This window comes from Emydura macquarii, unplaced genomic scaffold, assembly GCF_026122565.2.
Source record: "Emydura macquarii macquarii isolate MOO-44397 ecotype Brisbane River unplaced genomic scaffold, CSIRO-AGI_Emac_v2 contig_3390, whole genome shotgun sequence".
Lineage (NCBI taxonomy): Eukaryota > Metazoa > Chordata > Testudines > Chelidae > Emydura > Emydura macquarii.
In genome coordinates this window covers 5,871,843-5,888,922 of record NW_027133527.1, presented here as the reverse complement: position 1 = coordinate 5,888,922, position 17,080 = coordinate 5,871,843, and the positions used below count along the sequence as shown (strand labels likewise).

The 17,080-nt window shown below is 48.3% G+C and overlaps 1 protein-coding gene across 2 annotated transcripts in view; it reads right to left on the bottom strand.

The window, feature by feature from the left end:
* RAB26 (RAB26, member RAS oncogene family) overlaps nucleotides 1-17,080 on the bottom strand; it is a 177,032-nt gene that overhangs the window by 37,416 nt on the left and 122,536 nt on the right. For both annotated transcript variants that reach the window (XM_067534107.1, XM_067534106.1), the window contains exons 4-5: nucleotides 16,544-16,610; nucleotides 9,999-10,051 (exon numbers count right to left, since the gene is read on the bottom strand). In XM_067534107.1, coding sequence (XP_067390208.1) covers nucleotides 9,999-10,051; nucleotides 16,544-16,610 — 120 coding nt within the window. The remainder of the gene's footprint in view (nucleotides 1-9,998; nucleotides 10,052-16,543; nucleotides 16,611-17,080) is intronic.

Here is a 17,080-nt window from a genome sequence, read left to right as displayed (position 1 = left end):
TGGGAGTCTGGGCTGGAGCAGGGAATTGAATCTGGGTTTTTCCAAGTTGCAGACTAGTGCTTTAACCACTGGGCCATCCTTCCTCTCGGATTTACATATTCAGCACGAATAAGAACATGCTCCCTCTATTCTGAAACCCACTGAAATATGCCCCCGGGCACAAGGAGAGTTCAGTCTTTTGAATTCCTGCTCCAAATGATAATATGTAATTACCTATTAGGAGCCTGATCCTGCAAACATTGAAACACACAATGAGAATCGCAGCATTGCCAGCTCTTGCTAGTATATTGCAAAAGTCGTACACCGTTGGATATTTTTCTTAGTGCTCCAACTCCTGGAGTCCTACGATTATGTGAGAACCTCAACTTTCATTTAAAAAAAATAAAGCTTCTGGTTACTGAAGTTGCAAAGAAAAGCTTCAAAATGTGAACCCCAAAGGCTAAAAAAAAACAGAAGGAAAAGAAGAACCCACCAGTTTATTTTTATTTTTATTTTATTATTACTTTGTTTAATCTCATAAATTTTAAGCCACCCTCACGATTTTCTAAGGCCTGACTCATGATTTTGGAATGCTTGGGACAGGCAATACTGGAGATGTCAGCATCCATTCTCGGAGAATGACAGTGGATCTGCCCTTTTATTGTGCCGTGAATTAAAACGTGTCACAAAACAGTATGTTACAGAGCGCCCAGATGCGCTAACGGTAACGACTCTCTGCAGAAAAGGCTGCAAAGCTTCTTCAAAAAAGCCTTTCTGCTAGGAGAAAGACACACGGACCCCTCTTCCTCCCCCCTCCCCCAACACTGAGCTCTCCTTCTCCCCCCAAACCGCAGCACTGATACCTCCCAACCACCCCACCCAGCAAAAAAAACCTCAAAGAGGACATTAAAATCTAAAAAAACGCAGTCCAAAACCCCTCCCCCAAGCAAAGTTGTGTCCCCCAAAGGGAGAAGTGCCAGAAACTGCATGTAGTCCACTGGGGACTTTCCTATGGATTTTATGATGATGGGCAGCCAGAAAACCCCCTAAGGTACATGGAGAGCTAGAAATGCAGGCACAGGCCTGATTCTGAAAACATTTTCATACAAGTAACCTCTGCTACACCCTCCTATTGGGGAATGGCTGCATTTCCACTCCCCTGTGGAAGAAGCTCAATGGAGTGAAATGGGTCTCTCATTCGGGAAAGCCCCTCCACTCACATCACATATTCGATTTGCTGCTCACTGATAACCTGTGATTAAAGGGCAGAGGGCAAAAGGCAACATTGCCAGCTGTACTCTAGGTGCTGAGAAACAAAAGCTGTTATGAAGAGAGTGTTACAATCCTGCAATTCTGAAACTGCCAATCTGAGAAATACCCGCAATAGCAACCAGTCTACAGGGAGGTCAGAAAGCAAAGAAGGTAGGAAGGAAAGCCTCTGGCAAACCATTCTTCTTGTGATTAATTACATAATCTTCCTGGGTGGTCTCCAGGACTTGATAGAGGTGCTTTCTAATCTCCATCCTCTTTTCTTCCCCTTTACCAGCAATGGAAAAGGATTTCTTGCTCTGATTTATAGCAAGGAATTCAGAGATCTGATGTATTCACAGATTGAATTGCATGTGATACATGTTAAGACTCCTGAATTCAGCTACCTGTAATTGGGATTAGCATACCTTGGAGAGTTTAGAACCTTCTCTTGTCCCTTGAGAGGCAGGAACAAAGCAACTGGGGTCCATTTAGTCTCCCGTTGTACAGAATCAGATTATTTGATGCCTCTGATTTGTTAACTGCCTCCTGCAGAACTGGAGCAGCAGAACACAGGCCTGGCACGTATCGTACCCTGTCATTCAGAGCAAATCAAATCTCCAGCTAGTCTAGAACCCTGTTTCCATCTGTGAAAAATGCTGGACTCTGCAAATGACGGTAAACAAAAAAATCATTATAACCCAATATCATGCTGAACTGTGCAATGCCACAGTACATCAGAAAGGGATATTTTTCCTGATCCCAGGAAGTGGCTACGGAGGGTGAGGAACACAAAGTAAATAAGACTGAAGATGAAAGAGACACATACCCAAATACAAGTATTGTTGTTCACTTTCCTCAACTTAACAACAACTTAACTGAATAAAAAACAGCAACAACCGTTTTTTAAAAAATAAACCCGGGGCAAACTTAGCCAAAGGCTAGAATTCAGGATTTAGGAAAGAAAAAACTAGCAGCAGAGCTTTCTGGAATAAGACATGAAGCAATGTTTTAAAATAAAATATGGAGAGACCCTTTGGATTAAATCATTCCCATGCCACATTGGGGGCGCAAGCCAGAACAGCAATGTGCTACAGCAGGAGGAATCAGCAGGTAAATTTGGTGACAAATAAGAAAGCAGCTTGTGTTAGCTAAGGAAAATGGGATACCATCTCTAGGGAACTTTTGGCTGTTACAACAATCAAAGGTGGTTCTAGGAACCGGGGGAGAGGAATTTTTCTTTAGCATGATTTTCATCCTGATTGTAGAAAAAGAAACCTATCTTGAACTCCTCCAATGCCAGATGATGCAACAATCCCAGCTACATGTTTTGGGAGCATTCAAGAGGAAGGAAATCACTGAGACACTAAAAAGGTATGAATGGCAACAACCTGCTTTCACAACGTTGTTGCATAGAATGCAGGCACCATCCATTTATATACACTACCCAAAACCATGAGCATTGCACAGTCAATCCCGGGTGGAAGGGAAGCGTTGCAGTGACATTTAAAGTTAATAGGTAGGAAAGGCAAGGACAGCAAACCAATCGGCAAAAGAGCTTCTCAGAGATGCTATTAAATCATTACATTTTCATTCTGGAGAGGACAAACATTGAAGTCAGCAGATGACTATTTTATATTTTTAATGTTAATAGGGAGAGAGCTGTAATTATTAGCCCCTTTACAAACATCCAACGTTATTAATAAACAGCACAGCCACATGGTGCCACAATATTTTCATAATGAAATACTAGGACAGCATCAGCTGCGCCATACCAGCCCTCAGGCTCAGTCGGAAGAAGAGAGGTGGGGAAAGGCAGTGTGCATTTCAGAGGCGCTCTCATGCAGCGGGTGAGATTGTGCCCAACTCTAGCACCTATTCAGGGTCCAGCTGCTAGCCCTACCCCCTTATCCCAGCCCCACCCTCTTCTCAAGTGTGTTGCTGCAAGCCCCAGACCCCAAGAGGCCAGAGAAGTGAGACTGTGGCCCAGTCATCTTTCCCTGCTGGTCAACGGAACTGGTCTCATTTGGGTGTGGGTGTAACGCTCAAAACGTGTCCACCGTATTTAACACCCTGAGGAGCCGCAGGACGATAATCCTGGCAAAGCCAGGAGTCGGACACACATGCTGGCCCTCTCTCCCTGCTAGACACATTTCTGTTGGCCTTTGTTGTTTGGCTTTGCCTGCAACTCTATCAATGGCGACCAAACCCGTTACATGATGCTTTGCTGCAGTTAGTGCTTGACTGCATGTGTGCAGGTCTGATCCATGCCACCCTGACAGGTTCGGATCCAGCCTTTGATCAGCATCCCATGAAGATTACCTGCAGGAAGAAACCAGGAGGCAGGAGCCTGCCTGGCCCATGTCACTGATCTAACAGCAAAAGAAGAAAGCCCAGGGGAACGTTTGTGGGGCGGGGATGGCGCTCAGTTGGTGCCTGGAGGCTGGGAGAACATGGCAAGGGCTGACTGCTGCCCTATGGGTATCACTTTGAGGCCAACTCGAAAGGTCCATGAAAGCAGAGGGGAGAGGAGATGAAAGGACTGGAAAAGGAATGCCACGTTCTGAGAAGGTGCTTTAGGTAAGGGGCTACCTTTCAGTGGGTTTACCTGTTACTCTGTGTTATGCCAGGGTGTGGTGAGATACCAGACTACTTCTCTGGGCACGACTGCTCTCGGGGCATGCTGCAGGCTCCATTAAGCCTGGGCATAACTAGGTGGGTTCCTTGTAGCTATCGCTTCAGTTTGGCAATAAGGAAAAGGTCTCGAAAGTGACTCAGCCCAATGCCATCCAGAAGGCAAGATTCCCCATGGGCAGCTCCTGCACCCTGGGTCTGAACTGTGCAGGATAGAAACAATCATCATCCAGGCTGGAAGCGCCACACCATTCAAACCCGAGTTTGGGACCATGACCAGATGCAGCCTGGACGAGCATTGGCAGGAGAGCGCAGGGAATCAAACAGCAAATGCACCAAACCCTGCAGGGCTCAGGCCAATTCACAAACCACCAAGTAAACCCACCAACACAAACCCCAAGTGCTCTGCCCTCTGCCGGCCACGTTGAGAACGCTTTACGGACATTGGCATCAGCTGGCGCTGCGGGTGCTCAGCCATCGTGACGATCGGGGGCTGAGTGCGTGAAGTTGGGCCCCCAGAAACCAAAGTGCCCTGGGTTAGAGGACACTTTGGCAGAGGCCGGCCTATGAGACTTGCTCACGGCTGCACAGCGTCAGCGGCAGAGCTTGAGACAGAACCAGATCCTTGAGCAGCAAAGGGGAGATTCCAGCCCGAGGAGTGACCCCGTTGGGAAGCAATTCCCATTTTCCCAGTTAGGGAGCCCACCCCAGGGCTTGTTTGCTCCGAATCGCTGCCCTTCAGCTGCATCTCTCTGCAGCCTCTCACGTGAAGCTGCCTGTTAGCGGCTCCCCAGCACTGAGCCAGTGCAAGGTCTGCGTGGGAGAGAGGACGCTTACTTCCAAAGCAAATTACCTGCCCGCCCCCATTGTAATTACAGAAACAAAGCATCTCTAGTTCACTTTGCATTTACTTCTGTGCTAAACTGCTGCCCGTGCCACCTTTCTGGATTGTCTAACAGCTGCTTTCTGTGTGTCTCTCACTCGCCCCCCTTCCTGGAAAGCCAATCTCCCTGCAGCTAGGGGCTTTGCAAGCACATCTGTGTCACCAAGAGCCATTGCTTCTCCCCTCTAGGAGCCGGCAAAGAGCTCTGCCACAGGGACTAGGCCCAGGATGGGGGAAGTGGCACCCTCCTCTCCCAACTCACACAGTGGCCAAGCTAGGAGGCCACATCCACCCCCAGTGGGTCCAGGGTCAACGGAGGCTTGTTGTGCACAGACCCGATTGTGGCCATGCCACTGTGGGGACCGGGGTACAGGAGTTGAGGCACAGATGCACCGCAGAATATCCCGGGGCGGGGTCCCCGCCAGCCAGCTTCCCGCAGAGCAGAAGCACTTCTGAGCCTGGCACAACTGCTTAGGGACAGGGCTGGGCTCCAGGTTTGGCAATGCATCCATCAACACAGTTCCCTTTGCCAGACCAAGCCCTAGCCTATCCCTATAAACAACAGACCAGGCTCCACAAGAGTGCCCCAAACACAGGAGCCTCTCCCCGCAGTGTCACTGCAGGGTTTGGTGCCCTGCCTTTGGGGAACCTAGCACTGCTCCAGACAAGGGCCAGAAAATCGACCCTGCAGCACCAAAAGGTTAAGAGGCAAAAAACTGCAGTACAAAATCCCCGAGGAGCAATGGGAGAGAAGAACATCCTAGCTGCATGGCGGCCCTGGTGGAGAAGCAGAAGTTTGGCTTCTGCAATTTAACAGCATGCAAACATATTCCTGGACCCATCTGAGACTCTGGGCAGCACCAGGGGAGCCTTGCTGGTACTGCATGGCCTGGCATGGGGGCAGGGGAGGGAGGGTTAAACTCATGCTCGTGTGGTGGTTTCTCCATGAATTCTAGCAACAAGCCTGGGCCCAATCCAGAGGTGCACATGCAGCCGGCACCGACCCGAACTCACAGACGCAGCCAGGCTGCTGGCCATCCATTCACTCTGCCTAGTTACAAGAGGACAGAAAACAAGTGGAGTCACTGGCAAGTCAGGACTGGAAATGCCACAGGGCCAAACCCAGGGGCGTTGAGAGATGCCCTGAGCAAGTTAGAGACTCCATTCTCCTAGCTACCCCTGGATATTACAGCCATGTCTGCACCTTCGGTCACGCTGCAGATATATATAATATAGCTTTAGTGGCAGTAGCCTTTCTGGCTTCAAATCCCTATTCAAGACCTGCTTCTCTGAGAGTAGCCAACTGGTAAAGGAGAAAATGCAGGTGGCCTGGTGTAGCTGCTCTGAGCAATGGGAGAACTTTCGTTACATACAGTCTTCTCTTGGAGCAGGCAAGATGGGGAAGGGGTAAAAGGATGATTTTCTTTAAACCTTTGTTGTCCCCTCACAACCTCTGCAGGCTCAGAATGATTAGATAAAGGCAGCAACATCATCCATGACCCACGCAAGTCATTATTGGAACTCGGGATACACCACACCTTTAATGTGGCACGCAAAACTCAGCTCTTAGAAATGGGAGGGCCTGGCAGACTGGGCTCGCCCCATTAGGACTATACATTGTGTTGCCGTCAGCCTGCCCAGAGGGGTCTGTCCAAGGGAATGCGACCCTTCAGGGAAGTGAGAGACGTGAATCAAGACCTTCCTGCAGTTGCTGCTCCCCAGGGCTTCTTTCAGGCAGACAGCCTCGACTTCAGCAAACTAAAATTCTGCCACTGGCCTGCCATTTCTCTGGGGCAGAAGAAATGGAACCAATTCAGCCAGTGGGGTTATGGGTGATGCTGTATGGGCCTGTTAAACCGGTCTCACATATGAGGACAATCATTAAATGGACTTGAAAATGCTCTAATGGGAAATGATACAGCAGGATCACCTAACTCAGCATAACGTAGAGCAGCTCATTTACATTATAGGAAACGTGAAGGCATGTCCCTGTCTCTCTTCTCCCCCCTCCTTCCATAATATGAGTGAGCACAGGTGTGTGAAATACTAGCAGTGAAACATGAATCCACCCAACATTCGAGTTTTTCTGGACGGTAGTACACATGCAAAACAGGTCGTATTTTCAGGAACAAAGCATTTCACACACTGCCCTGATGTTTCCTGGTGCCAGTTAGTGAAAGGTAACAGCGTTTTAGAGTGCAAACTTTCCACCCTTGATATAAAATAATTCATGGCAACCCATTTCCCAATGTTGACACTGAAAGCTACTGCCCCAGGGTTGGTTCCTTTGTAACTAAGATACCAAAGGATAGCTTCAGCTTCTAGTGGAGCATCAGAACCAGTCCAGATGCAGTCACGTAAAGAAGCATTATTTTGCTCCCCTACAACAGAGGGCTAATTCAATGGATCCATCCTAACCTCCCGTCCACACTTCCTATGGACCCTGCCAAGGGCTAGGCATGGGTCAAACCACTTGTAACTGCTAGGCTGGGGTGAATCTCTTGGCCTTGGTAGACAGGGCAAACTCATTAGCTTTACAATGTTTGGTGCCAGAGCTGGAAATCCCTTTGTGTCATGGGCCGTGTGGTGCCACCGATTCAGCTCCCTCAACGCTGTGCCCATTGTTCTCTGGGACAGGGCAGGGCAGGGAAGCTGCTGCTGGGAGGGTGTTGGGCAGGAGCAGACGTGTAAGGCAGGGGAGGAAAGGGAGGGGCCATCTGAAAGGAAGTGAAGTTGTGCAGAGGCATCGGTGGAGTGGAAGGGTACTGAAAACTACAGGGGTTGGATGGCTTGTGGAGCTACTGGGGACAGCTGTTTACAGTCTCTCTCTGCGGCTTCTCTCCTCTAGTTCCATCCTAGGCCTTCTCCAATCCAGCGTCTGCCCCTTGCCCTCCACTGAGACCATTCTCCCCAAAGTCTCTGCTGACCTTTTCTTGGCCAAAGCCCAGACCCAGCACTCCTTGGACCTGTCAGCTGCCTTCAACACCGCTGGACCACGCTTGTCTTGAATGCTTGTCCTCCCTTGGCTTCCGGCACTCACCCCTCCCCTGGTTCTCCTCCTGCCACTCTAATCGCTCCTTCAGCATGTCCTTTTGAAGAGCCTTCCTCCCCGCCTTTCAGATATCTGGTTCCACAGGATTCTGCCCTTGGCCTCTTTCTCTTCTCCCTCTGCACCTTGGCACCGGGTAATCTCATCCGCAAACAAATTCAACTACCATCTCCACGTGATGACGCACAACCTGTCTCTCTACTCTAGACCTGTCTCCTCATGGCCAAACTATCTCGGCCTCTCTCTCCGACATCTCCTTGTAGATGTGTAGCCATCAGCACCAACTCAACAAGACTAAAAGAGAACTCCGAATCTCCCTCCATCCCACACGCCCTCCCCTCTGCCTTCTTTCTCAACCGCATTGGACAACACTGCTAATCTGCCTGTCACTCAGGTCTGTAACCTGGGTATCCTCTTCAGCTCAGACCTCTCTCTATGTCCTCACATCCCGGCTATGTCCCAGTCTTGCAGATTCTTTCAGCATAATCTCTCTAATACATGGCCTTTCCTAGCCATTCACACAGCTAAAGCTTCCATTCAAGTCCTCAGCATCTCACATCTCAATTCCTGCAACTTCCTTGACAAATGCAATCGTGTCCCTCTCCATCCATTGAGAACATTGCTGCAAACATAATTTTCCTAGCTCATTGTTTTCACTCCGTTAGCCCTCTGTGCATCCCTCCACTGGCTTCCCCGTCTCTACTGCAGAAAACATAAGCGTCTTGTCTTCACTATCAAGGCCCTTTGCAACCTCTCCCCACCCAAATGATCATCTTCCCTTCACTATTATGATGTCAGCTCCTGCCTCCAACTGGCCCATGAGGATTATGGGTCTCCATTGCCCGCTTGTTACATTATCAAACCACCACCTCAGAACTTTCTCTCAGGCTTCCCCTCATGCTTGGGAGGAGCTTTCCCTAAACATCTGCAAAGCCACCTCATTGCCCTCCTTCAAACGCTCTTTTGCCATGATGTCAACAAAAAAACTTGACAACAGTTAGGCCGCTGGTGTGCTGAGACCATAGCCTAGCGTGCCGACCAATACTGGACCATTGTTTCCTCGTACTCCCCTGTTGGTTTGTCTGTCTCCATCTGGTATCTTGTGTCTTACACTTAGACTGGAAGCTCTTTGGTGCAGGGACTGTCTTTTTGTTGTGTGTTTGTACAATGGGATCCTCTCCTGGTCCATGACTAGGACTCCTCGGTGGTATAATAATAGCTGGAGGGATTGACAATGGGGCAGTAACGAGAAGGATTAGGAGATGTGGCTGATTCTACCCAGCTCTGTATCACTGTGTAAATGACGTACATCGAGTCCAGAGGCCAGTTCTCAGGAGAAGCGGCGTTCTTAGGGAGAGCACTATATACAAACCCCTCCTCATCAGACTCCGATATCTGAATGGAGGACATTCTCCTCTGCTCTTCCCATTACCCAGCAGCAAGTGTCAATACTCGAGCAAGTCTTTGGTGTCAACAAAAATCAGTCTCCTGCTAACCAGACTGTGATTTTTTTTTCCAAGCTACATATCATTACATGGAAATCTCCATGTCTTGCAAGGTCCTAATTGTTCACAGTAATTTATTCTACAAGTGCACTTGCCTGGAATGCAATCTGAGAAGAGGAGCAGAGAGCACATAACAAGCACTTGCTCAGAACTACAGACTGATTAAATAACAGGAAGGCATCAAAAGGTTTGTCAGGAGCATGCAAAACTCAAGCTTTTCCTCAAGCTTCTCCTAATTCTTCAAGTCTCTTGGGTCTGCAAAAATAGGCTACAGATCTCACAAAAACAGGGTCTTAGTGAGATCTCCAGAGCTTCCTACGTCATGTCTGGCCAGAATTAGCACAATAGCAGCCTGTGCCTGGGTATTCCAGACTTTGCCCTTCCACTCCAGCTGGGAAGGCTGAGGCAGCAGCCAAAATAACAACTGCTGAAAATAATTAATAAATCTTCAAAAAAGTTTGGACTGAAGAGCTTAGGGCGAACTGCAGGTGGGTGAGAGTTGTTCTGGTTTACTGGATCTGGATCACAAACTCTGCTCTTAAGATGAGGCAGACCAGACCAGTCAATAGGATATTTTTAACTACAAAACAGTTCTAGGATGCCATCAACACCAACCTGCATACAACTACTCAAGGAACACAAAGTATTTGCCTTATACTATCATCACATCCCACATGGGACCTGAACGTGTCCAACTTACTTGGATGTTGTCAAATGATGCTCTATTTGTAACATCGTACAGCAGTAACAAAGCTGTGGAGAGAGGAGAAGCCACAGTTAATGCAGGTAATTGCTCACTGAATGGTCAAAGGGTTTTTTTTGTTTGTTTTGCTTTTACAGCAATGTGTTTCCAGGGTGATGAAACTGAATATTGATAAATGCAAAGTAATGCACATTGGAAAACATGAGTCCAACTATACATACAAAATGATAAGGTCTAAAATGAGCTGTTATCTCTCAAGAAAGATCTTGGAGTCATTGTGGATAGCTCTCTGAAAACATCCACTCAACGTGCAGCAAGAGTAAAAAATGCTAACAGAATGTTCGGAACCATTAGGAAACGGAGAGATAAGAAGACAGAAAATATAATGCCACTGTATAAATACGTGGTACCCCCACATCTTGAATAGCGTGTGCAGATCTGGTCACCTCATCTCAGAAAATATTATATTAGCACTGGAAAAAGTACAGAGAAGAACAACAAAAATGATTAGAGGTGTGGAACAGCTTCCACCTGAGGAGAGATTAGTAAAATGGGGACTTTTCAGCTTGGAAAAGAGATGGCTAATGGGGGATAGGATAGAGGTCTATAAAATCCATGAATGGTGGGAGAAAGTGAATCAAGAAGTGTTATTTACCCCTTCTTATAACACAAGAACCAGAGGTTACCTGACAAAGCTAATAGGCAGCAAGTTTAAACAAGCATAAAGGAAGCCCTTTCTCACACAACACACAGTCAGTCTGTGAGACTCGTTAGCAGGGGATGTTGTGAAGGCCAAAAGTATAACTGGATTCAAAAAAGAATTAGTAAGTTCATAGAGGACAGGCCCGCTTTGTGCCAGCTGCTCCTTGTCCGTCCTTTTGGCAGCTCTTGTTCATTAAAACCTCCTTGGAGGAGTCCCCCTTGTGTCCCAGCCCCCCCCCAGGAAAGCTGACGTTACCGAACCTTTGTTCTGCCACCAAAGAGAAAAATTGCCAACTCACGGTCCTTCACTTTAGTGCCTCTCCTCTATGGTGACACTGTTAAAAAGGAGTCAGGTGCTTTCTTCCTGATCTCCAGTGGAGTCTGACAGAGTGGGACTGAGTTCTGAGTTGAGGGTTTGGATTGGGGCTGGCACATGCCCCCCATCCCCGTTCTGTACTGCAGTGCCCTGCTCCATTCCCTCACAGCGAGAAACAAGAAAACTCTCTCAGGGCCACTGAAAATTGAAACTCAAACCCTGCCTCTCCATCACTCCCCTCCAGCCCCCCGTGCTCCCAACCAGGGGGACATAGGAGAAGGCTAGTTCTGGGACTAGTTGTCAGCCAATCAGCCCCTTGCTGCTCCTGCCTTACCACATCTACAGATGCTGCAGATATGAGCTCTTCAAATCTATACACGAGGGCCACAAAGTTTGGCTGAAGATCCCAACTTCACCAAAGTCCAGGAATGCTGGGATGCAAGAGTTTGGTTCAGATACATTTCTGCTAGACACTTCAATGTTCTGACTATGGGGCTGGTAACCTGTTGGGAAGAAGGATCCTCTGTAACTAACAACACACGAAGTACCCAAGTACAGCAAACCTGACATCGAAAGTACACCGCATCTTACCCAGGAAATCAGTTCTCTGAAGGGAAGGTAGGATGCCTTTCCTTTCTCCGGCATTGTTCACAGGGATATTTAATGCGGGTTTGAGACTGTTCAGGAAGCTGAAGCTTTACAGAACATAATTATGTGTCAGTTCCTCTGAAAGGCTAGGCTCTATTTCTGTGACTGAGAACACAATAGCTATAGCAGATCGGAATAAATGAATAAAAACCTATATAAGTCCCTAACTCATGATTCAGAGCTTCACACCATGTAACAGCCAATATTCTCCTCACACGCCAGCTATCATTAGAGCAACGCAACCGTTACATTATCCCCTATCCACCTGCATTCAGAATCTCTCACAGTGAAACAGTAACACCTAAAAGCCAAATCCTTATTCAAGACATCGGCCAACGGGGAGTTTTGCTGAGCATGCCAGCAAAGCACCAGAACTACGGGTACGTGACATGCCAGGCAAGGATGAGGGTTGGAATATTAGCTAGGCATGTCCTTGCGCTGCACCTTGATCTTTGCAGGCCTTATGTTAGCTACATGTGATCCTTGCCCTTTCGGCAGCACAGGGCACTCTGCACATCTGCATGCTTAATTCCTGAGGCCATCGCCTGAGAGGACTCATTCTGTCAAACAGGATAACTCTGCTGACTAAATGGGGACTGTTTAGAAGTCAGCCCGATTGCTCACTGGGAGAAGGGTAATCATCATCTCGCAGAAGGGAAGCGTCTGTAAACATCGCTGGATTGCAGAGCAAGAGTTCCAGTTTGCTGTTATCAATGCACTTAAGGCTAGCTGGCTTTTCCTCCAAAGAAAGGATGTGTGCAGCACCACCTAACCACCAGAGAGAAGCAAAAGACGCTGAGATAATCCTAAGCACACAGCCTGCAGGTATACTGGCTTGTGGATGTGACCTTGCCTGCTCTCACAACCGAAGCAGGGTCAGCCCTATTCGGAATGCGGGTCGAAGACCTGCAAGGAAAACATCAGGAGGTGTAAGAAATGGTGTTAGTGGTTCAGGAAACAAGCACCGCTGTGCAAAAGATGTGGGGGTTGTGGCAGATAATCAGCCGAACATCAGCCTCCAGTGTGACGCTGTGGCCAAAAGAGTGAATGTGGTCCTGGGATGCATAAACAGGGGAATCTTGAGTGGGAGCAGAGAAGTTATTTTACTTCTGTATTTGGCACTGGAGCAAACATTGCTGAAATACTGGGTCCGGTTCTGGTGCCCACAATTAAAAAAGGATGTTGATGACTTGGAGAGGGGTCAGAGACGAGCCACGAGAATTATTAGAAAATCTGCCTTACACCGATAGACTCAAGGAGCTCAATTGATTTAGCTTAACAAAGAAGGTTAAGGGGTGACTTGACCACAGTCGATAAGTACCTACACGGGGAACAAGTATTTAACAATGGGCTCTTCAGTTTAGCAGAGACAGATCTGATGTGATCGAATGGCTGGAAGCTGAAGTGACACAAATGCTGACTGGAAATAAGGCGTACGTTTTTAACAGATAGTATAATTCATCACTGGAACAATTTACCCAGGGATGTGGTGGAGTCTCCATCAGTGACCATTTTTAAATTAAGACTGGTTGTTTTTCTAAAAGATCTTCTCTAGGAATTATTTTGGGGCAGTTCTCCAGCCTGTGTAATATACAGGAGGTCAGATTAGGTCAGTTGTCCTCAAACTTTTGACCCCCACATCACCCCCTTATCTTGTCCGCGCCCCCTTCACACCCGCCCCCAGTCGGGGCTGAGAGCGGGACTGCAGTTGGGCCAGGGCTGCAGCTGGGAGCTCGGCCATGGTCAGAAAGCTGTGGTTGGGGCCAGGGGCCGAGGCTGCGGCATGGCTGGGCCCAGAGCAGAGGCAGAGCTTTGGGCAGAGTGGGGCTGGGTGGTGCTCTCTCTCTCTGCCTCCCGTGGGGGTGAGCCCAGGCCTAGCCACACCTCCCCAAACATTCCTCGGGGGGCACGCCCCACAGATTGAAGACCTCTGGATTAGATGATCATAATGGTCCCTTCTGGCCTTAGAATCTATTAATCTTTGCCCCAAGTTGGTATTGACCCATTGCCCTGGCACCGGGCTGTTGGGGGTTTTGCCACTTACCTTTGGCATATAAATCAAGCCCCTAACTATTGGTGGTTAGAGCTGATCAAAGTTTTCCCATGGAAAACTGGGGTTTCATTGAAATCCATTCTTTTATTTTGGCTGGGGAAAGGTTATGTTGAGCTTTCAGAGGGAACCTTTGACATTAAACAGTTTTTAATTGAATTTTTGTTTCATTTTGGTTTTTCTTAAACCCCACACCCAAACACTGAAAGTTTGAGAGAGTTGTTTTCTCCTCTCTCTATTTTTTCCTTTTTCACCTTTCAGTGCAATACAATGAGTGATGTGATGGCAAGGACCCCCCACCCCCATCACTTTCCCCATTTTCCAGTCTAACTTCTCAAAGATTTCTCCAACTTTGGAAATGTTACAGAGTGGAGGCGGCAGAAGGGGGAGCGGGGGGGAGAGGAAAAAGGGGTGAAGAAAACACTAGTCATCATTCACTGTATTGCATTCATGGGCAAAACAGGGAAAAAAAAAGAAAAAAAAAAAAAGGAAAAACCAAGTTTCAGATTTTCAATTTTTTCAACGTTTCTGAATGACAAAAGATTTCATTTTGAAAATTTCCTATGAAACACCGAAACATTTCAAGCCAGTTTTCTGCCTGAGATTGGGTAGGTGAAAAATACTATTTTTCAAGCCACTCTGCTTGTGGGGAAGGGACATCCTCCGGCAGAAAAGCCCCAGGGTCCTGCCTGAATTCCAGCTTGGGGTGATTCCATTTCCTGCTTTCCTCTGCAAAGAACAGGGATTCACCTTCATTTCTTCTCTGAAAAGTCGAGAAACAGCTGCGTTGTCCCCATTCCCAGCCTCCCTGAAGATTCCTGCCTTTACCGTTTGTCAAGTGCTTTTGGTTCACCCCCAAGGAAAGATGCTGCATAAATGTTTGTTCTCATTATTCCAGCTCATTTCACTTGGAGCAACAGGAACTTCCTGCTCAGTAACCGTTTCCCATTAGAGAGATGGAGTGAGAGAAGCAGCCACCAGTGTCTCATCTTCTCTTGAGAGATATATGATGCTCCCCTTCACTTTAACTGGAGCGCTGTGTGCAGAACCGGAAGAGAAGAGGTCTGCCTGGAGATTGCTAAGCGGAGGGCAGGGGATGTTCTGAGCAGGGAAACTGTTTACAGTTCTGTTCAATGGCTTTCAGCACCCCCACTCGAAAACCTGTTCCCCCACCGCTGCCCACAGGACACATGGACAACTGACTGGAGTGGTTAAACACCCCCTCCCCGCCCCATCTGTGGGTGGGGCAGAGGTCCATTGGCAAAGGGTGGATTCTGAGCGTGAAAGGCAAAGTCTTGCATGGTCGCTGTACTGGAGGCTTTCCAAGGACCGTTTCAGTCACCAGAGCTTAACGGTGAAGTATAAAATACCCCAGCAGCACGAACAGGCTCCATGCGAAATCTCCAGCAGCCAGCTAAAAGCTGGGTTACCCTGGGCATTAGAGACAGAGGAACAGTTTGTCCCCCTGGAAGATTTAGGCCTCGTTCCTGTGAAGAAACATGCTCCACACACCACCACTCAGTCGTGCTTCAGCATGACTCAGCAGATGCCCCGGAGCGAGCGGCAAACGGCTCATTAGATATTTAATCATCATCTCTGGGTGTCTCTTTCCACTCTACACACTTAGTTTACCTCCCATCACTCATCTAACAAACCACAAACACTCAGCCCCTTTCTAGCCCTCTCCCCTGGGCTTCGTTATTCTCTCGGTTTACAATGGGTATCAGCACCTTCCTTCTAGGCACCAAAGTCTCAGTGGTGTACCGTGGGTCTCCGGCGCCCAGGGGCCAAGGTTGCATTTGCGCCTCCCCCTTCAGGACCTGGCAGCCCAGCGCTGAGCCTGCTCACCTGGCAGGTCCCTCAGCAGACTCCCGCTCTTTGCAGGTCCTTCAGGCTGGAAGCTCTATTCCTCCTCTATCTAACTGTCTCCGACTGCCTTTCTATTCCCCAGCAGTCATGTGTTCCCATCACATGACCTCCAGGTCTCATTCCCTTCACCTGAGGTGCAAGCTAAATCTGGCACAGGTGAGGATGAGCCCCCAGCTCAACCTGAAAGGCTTCAACGGAGCCTTGCCCATATCCACCACCAGAGGATCTTAAATGTAAAACTAATCGCTCTGCCGCCCTGGCCCAGGAGAAGGGGAGACGGGGCTCGACCCTGCACCGTGGGCGTCAGCAGGATTTACCTCACGGATTCCAGCAGGGGCAGGATGAGGCCAAAAGGGAATCATTTTGATCTTTTAAAATTCTTTCCATTTGAGATAACCTGCATTTCTACTAACAACACTAGGAATGAAGGGTATTTTCATGGGCTAACAGTGTCCCCTCCTTTAATAACAGCTCCGTAGAATAGACAGGGCTGTTCTCTCTGGACGAAAGGTGTGATGGGGGTGAAATTTGTTCAGTCACTGAGGAGTTGGACAGGATGCAGTCGCAGATTGCTCTGACGTTTTGCAGACACACTTCTCTGTGTGGGTAACTCAAAATAAAAACGCCCCAGAGAGAGAGAGAGAGAAATATTTGCTATCTCCCTGCAGCTGCTTGCCAGCCCCCAGGATGAACTTTAAAATCCCCTCTCCCCAAGAAGCTAGGCCAGGGTGCCCAGCTCCAGCCCTGCAGCTTCTTTGATGGAGTCTGGTGTAACGAGCCCAAATGAGGCTCACAACCTGAAACAGCAGCACCAGGGACCAGGGAAGGGGCGCAAAGCTCTGTCTGGGTCCATGATACCTCCCCCCCCCTCAGAAAGAACACCCCCTAAAGTAACAGACATTTTCCTGACACCATCCCTTCCCCCCAAGAAAGAAGTGAGCGCAGAGAAGCTCTTACCATGGGCATCTCGGTAATAGGCGTGAGTGACGTTGCGAAACCTCTCCTGCCCTGCGGTGTCCCAGATCTGAAAAGGGCAAAGACAGGAGATACCATCAGAGGCAACGCAAGATGCTCAAAACTAGCCCAGGTTGCCCTGGGAGACGCGGGGATACACCGGGTTCCTTGGCTTTCCATCTAAAGTGGTTTCGTTTCTTTTAAGTTTAAAATGAATCAAGTGGGAGAGGCTGGGTAGAGCCGGTCCAATGACTCCAGAGAAGTAATGGAATAAGGACTTTGGAAATCTGCTACTTAGTCACCTGTTGAAAAGGGACCCGCAGTCCCCAAATCATCCCTGCACCATTGTGCTATCAAGATGGCAGCTTCTGATTGGACTGCTAATTATTTTTCTAATTCTCTTATAAAAATACCCCGTTTGACTCAAGTGGTTAGCCAAAAAATTTGGGATCTTGTGGATTGCTCCAGTTAGGAGGAGGAACTGATGACTGCACGCTGACTGTAAATAAACTGGATTGCCTCAAAGAAGCACCTGACCCA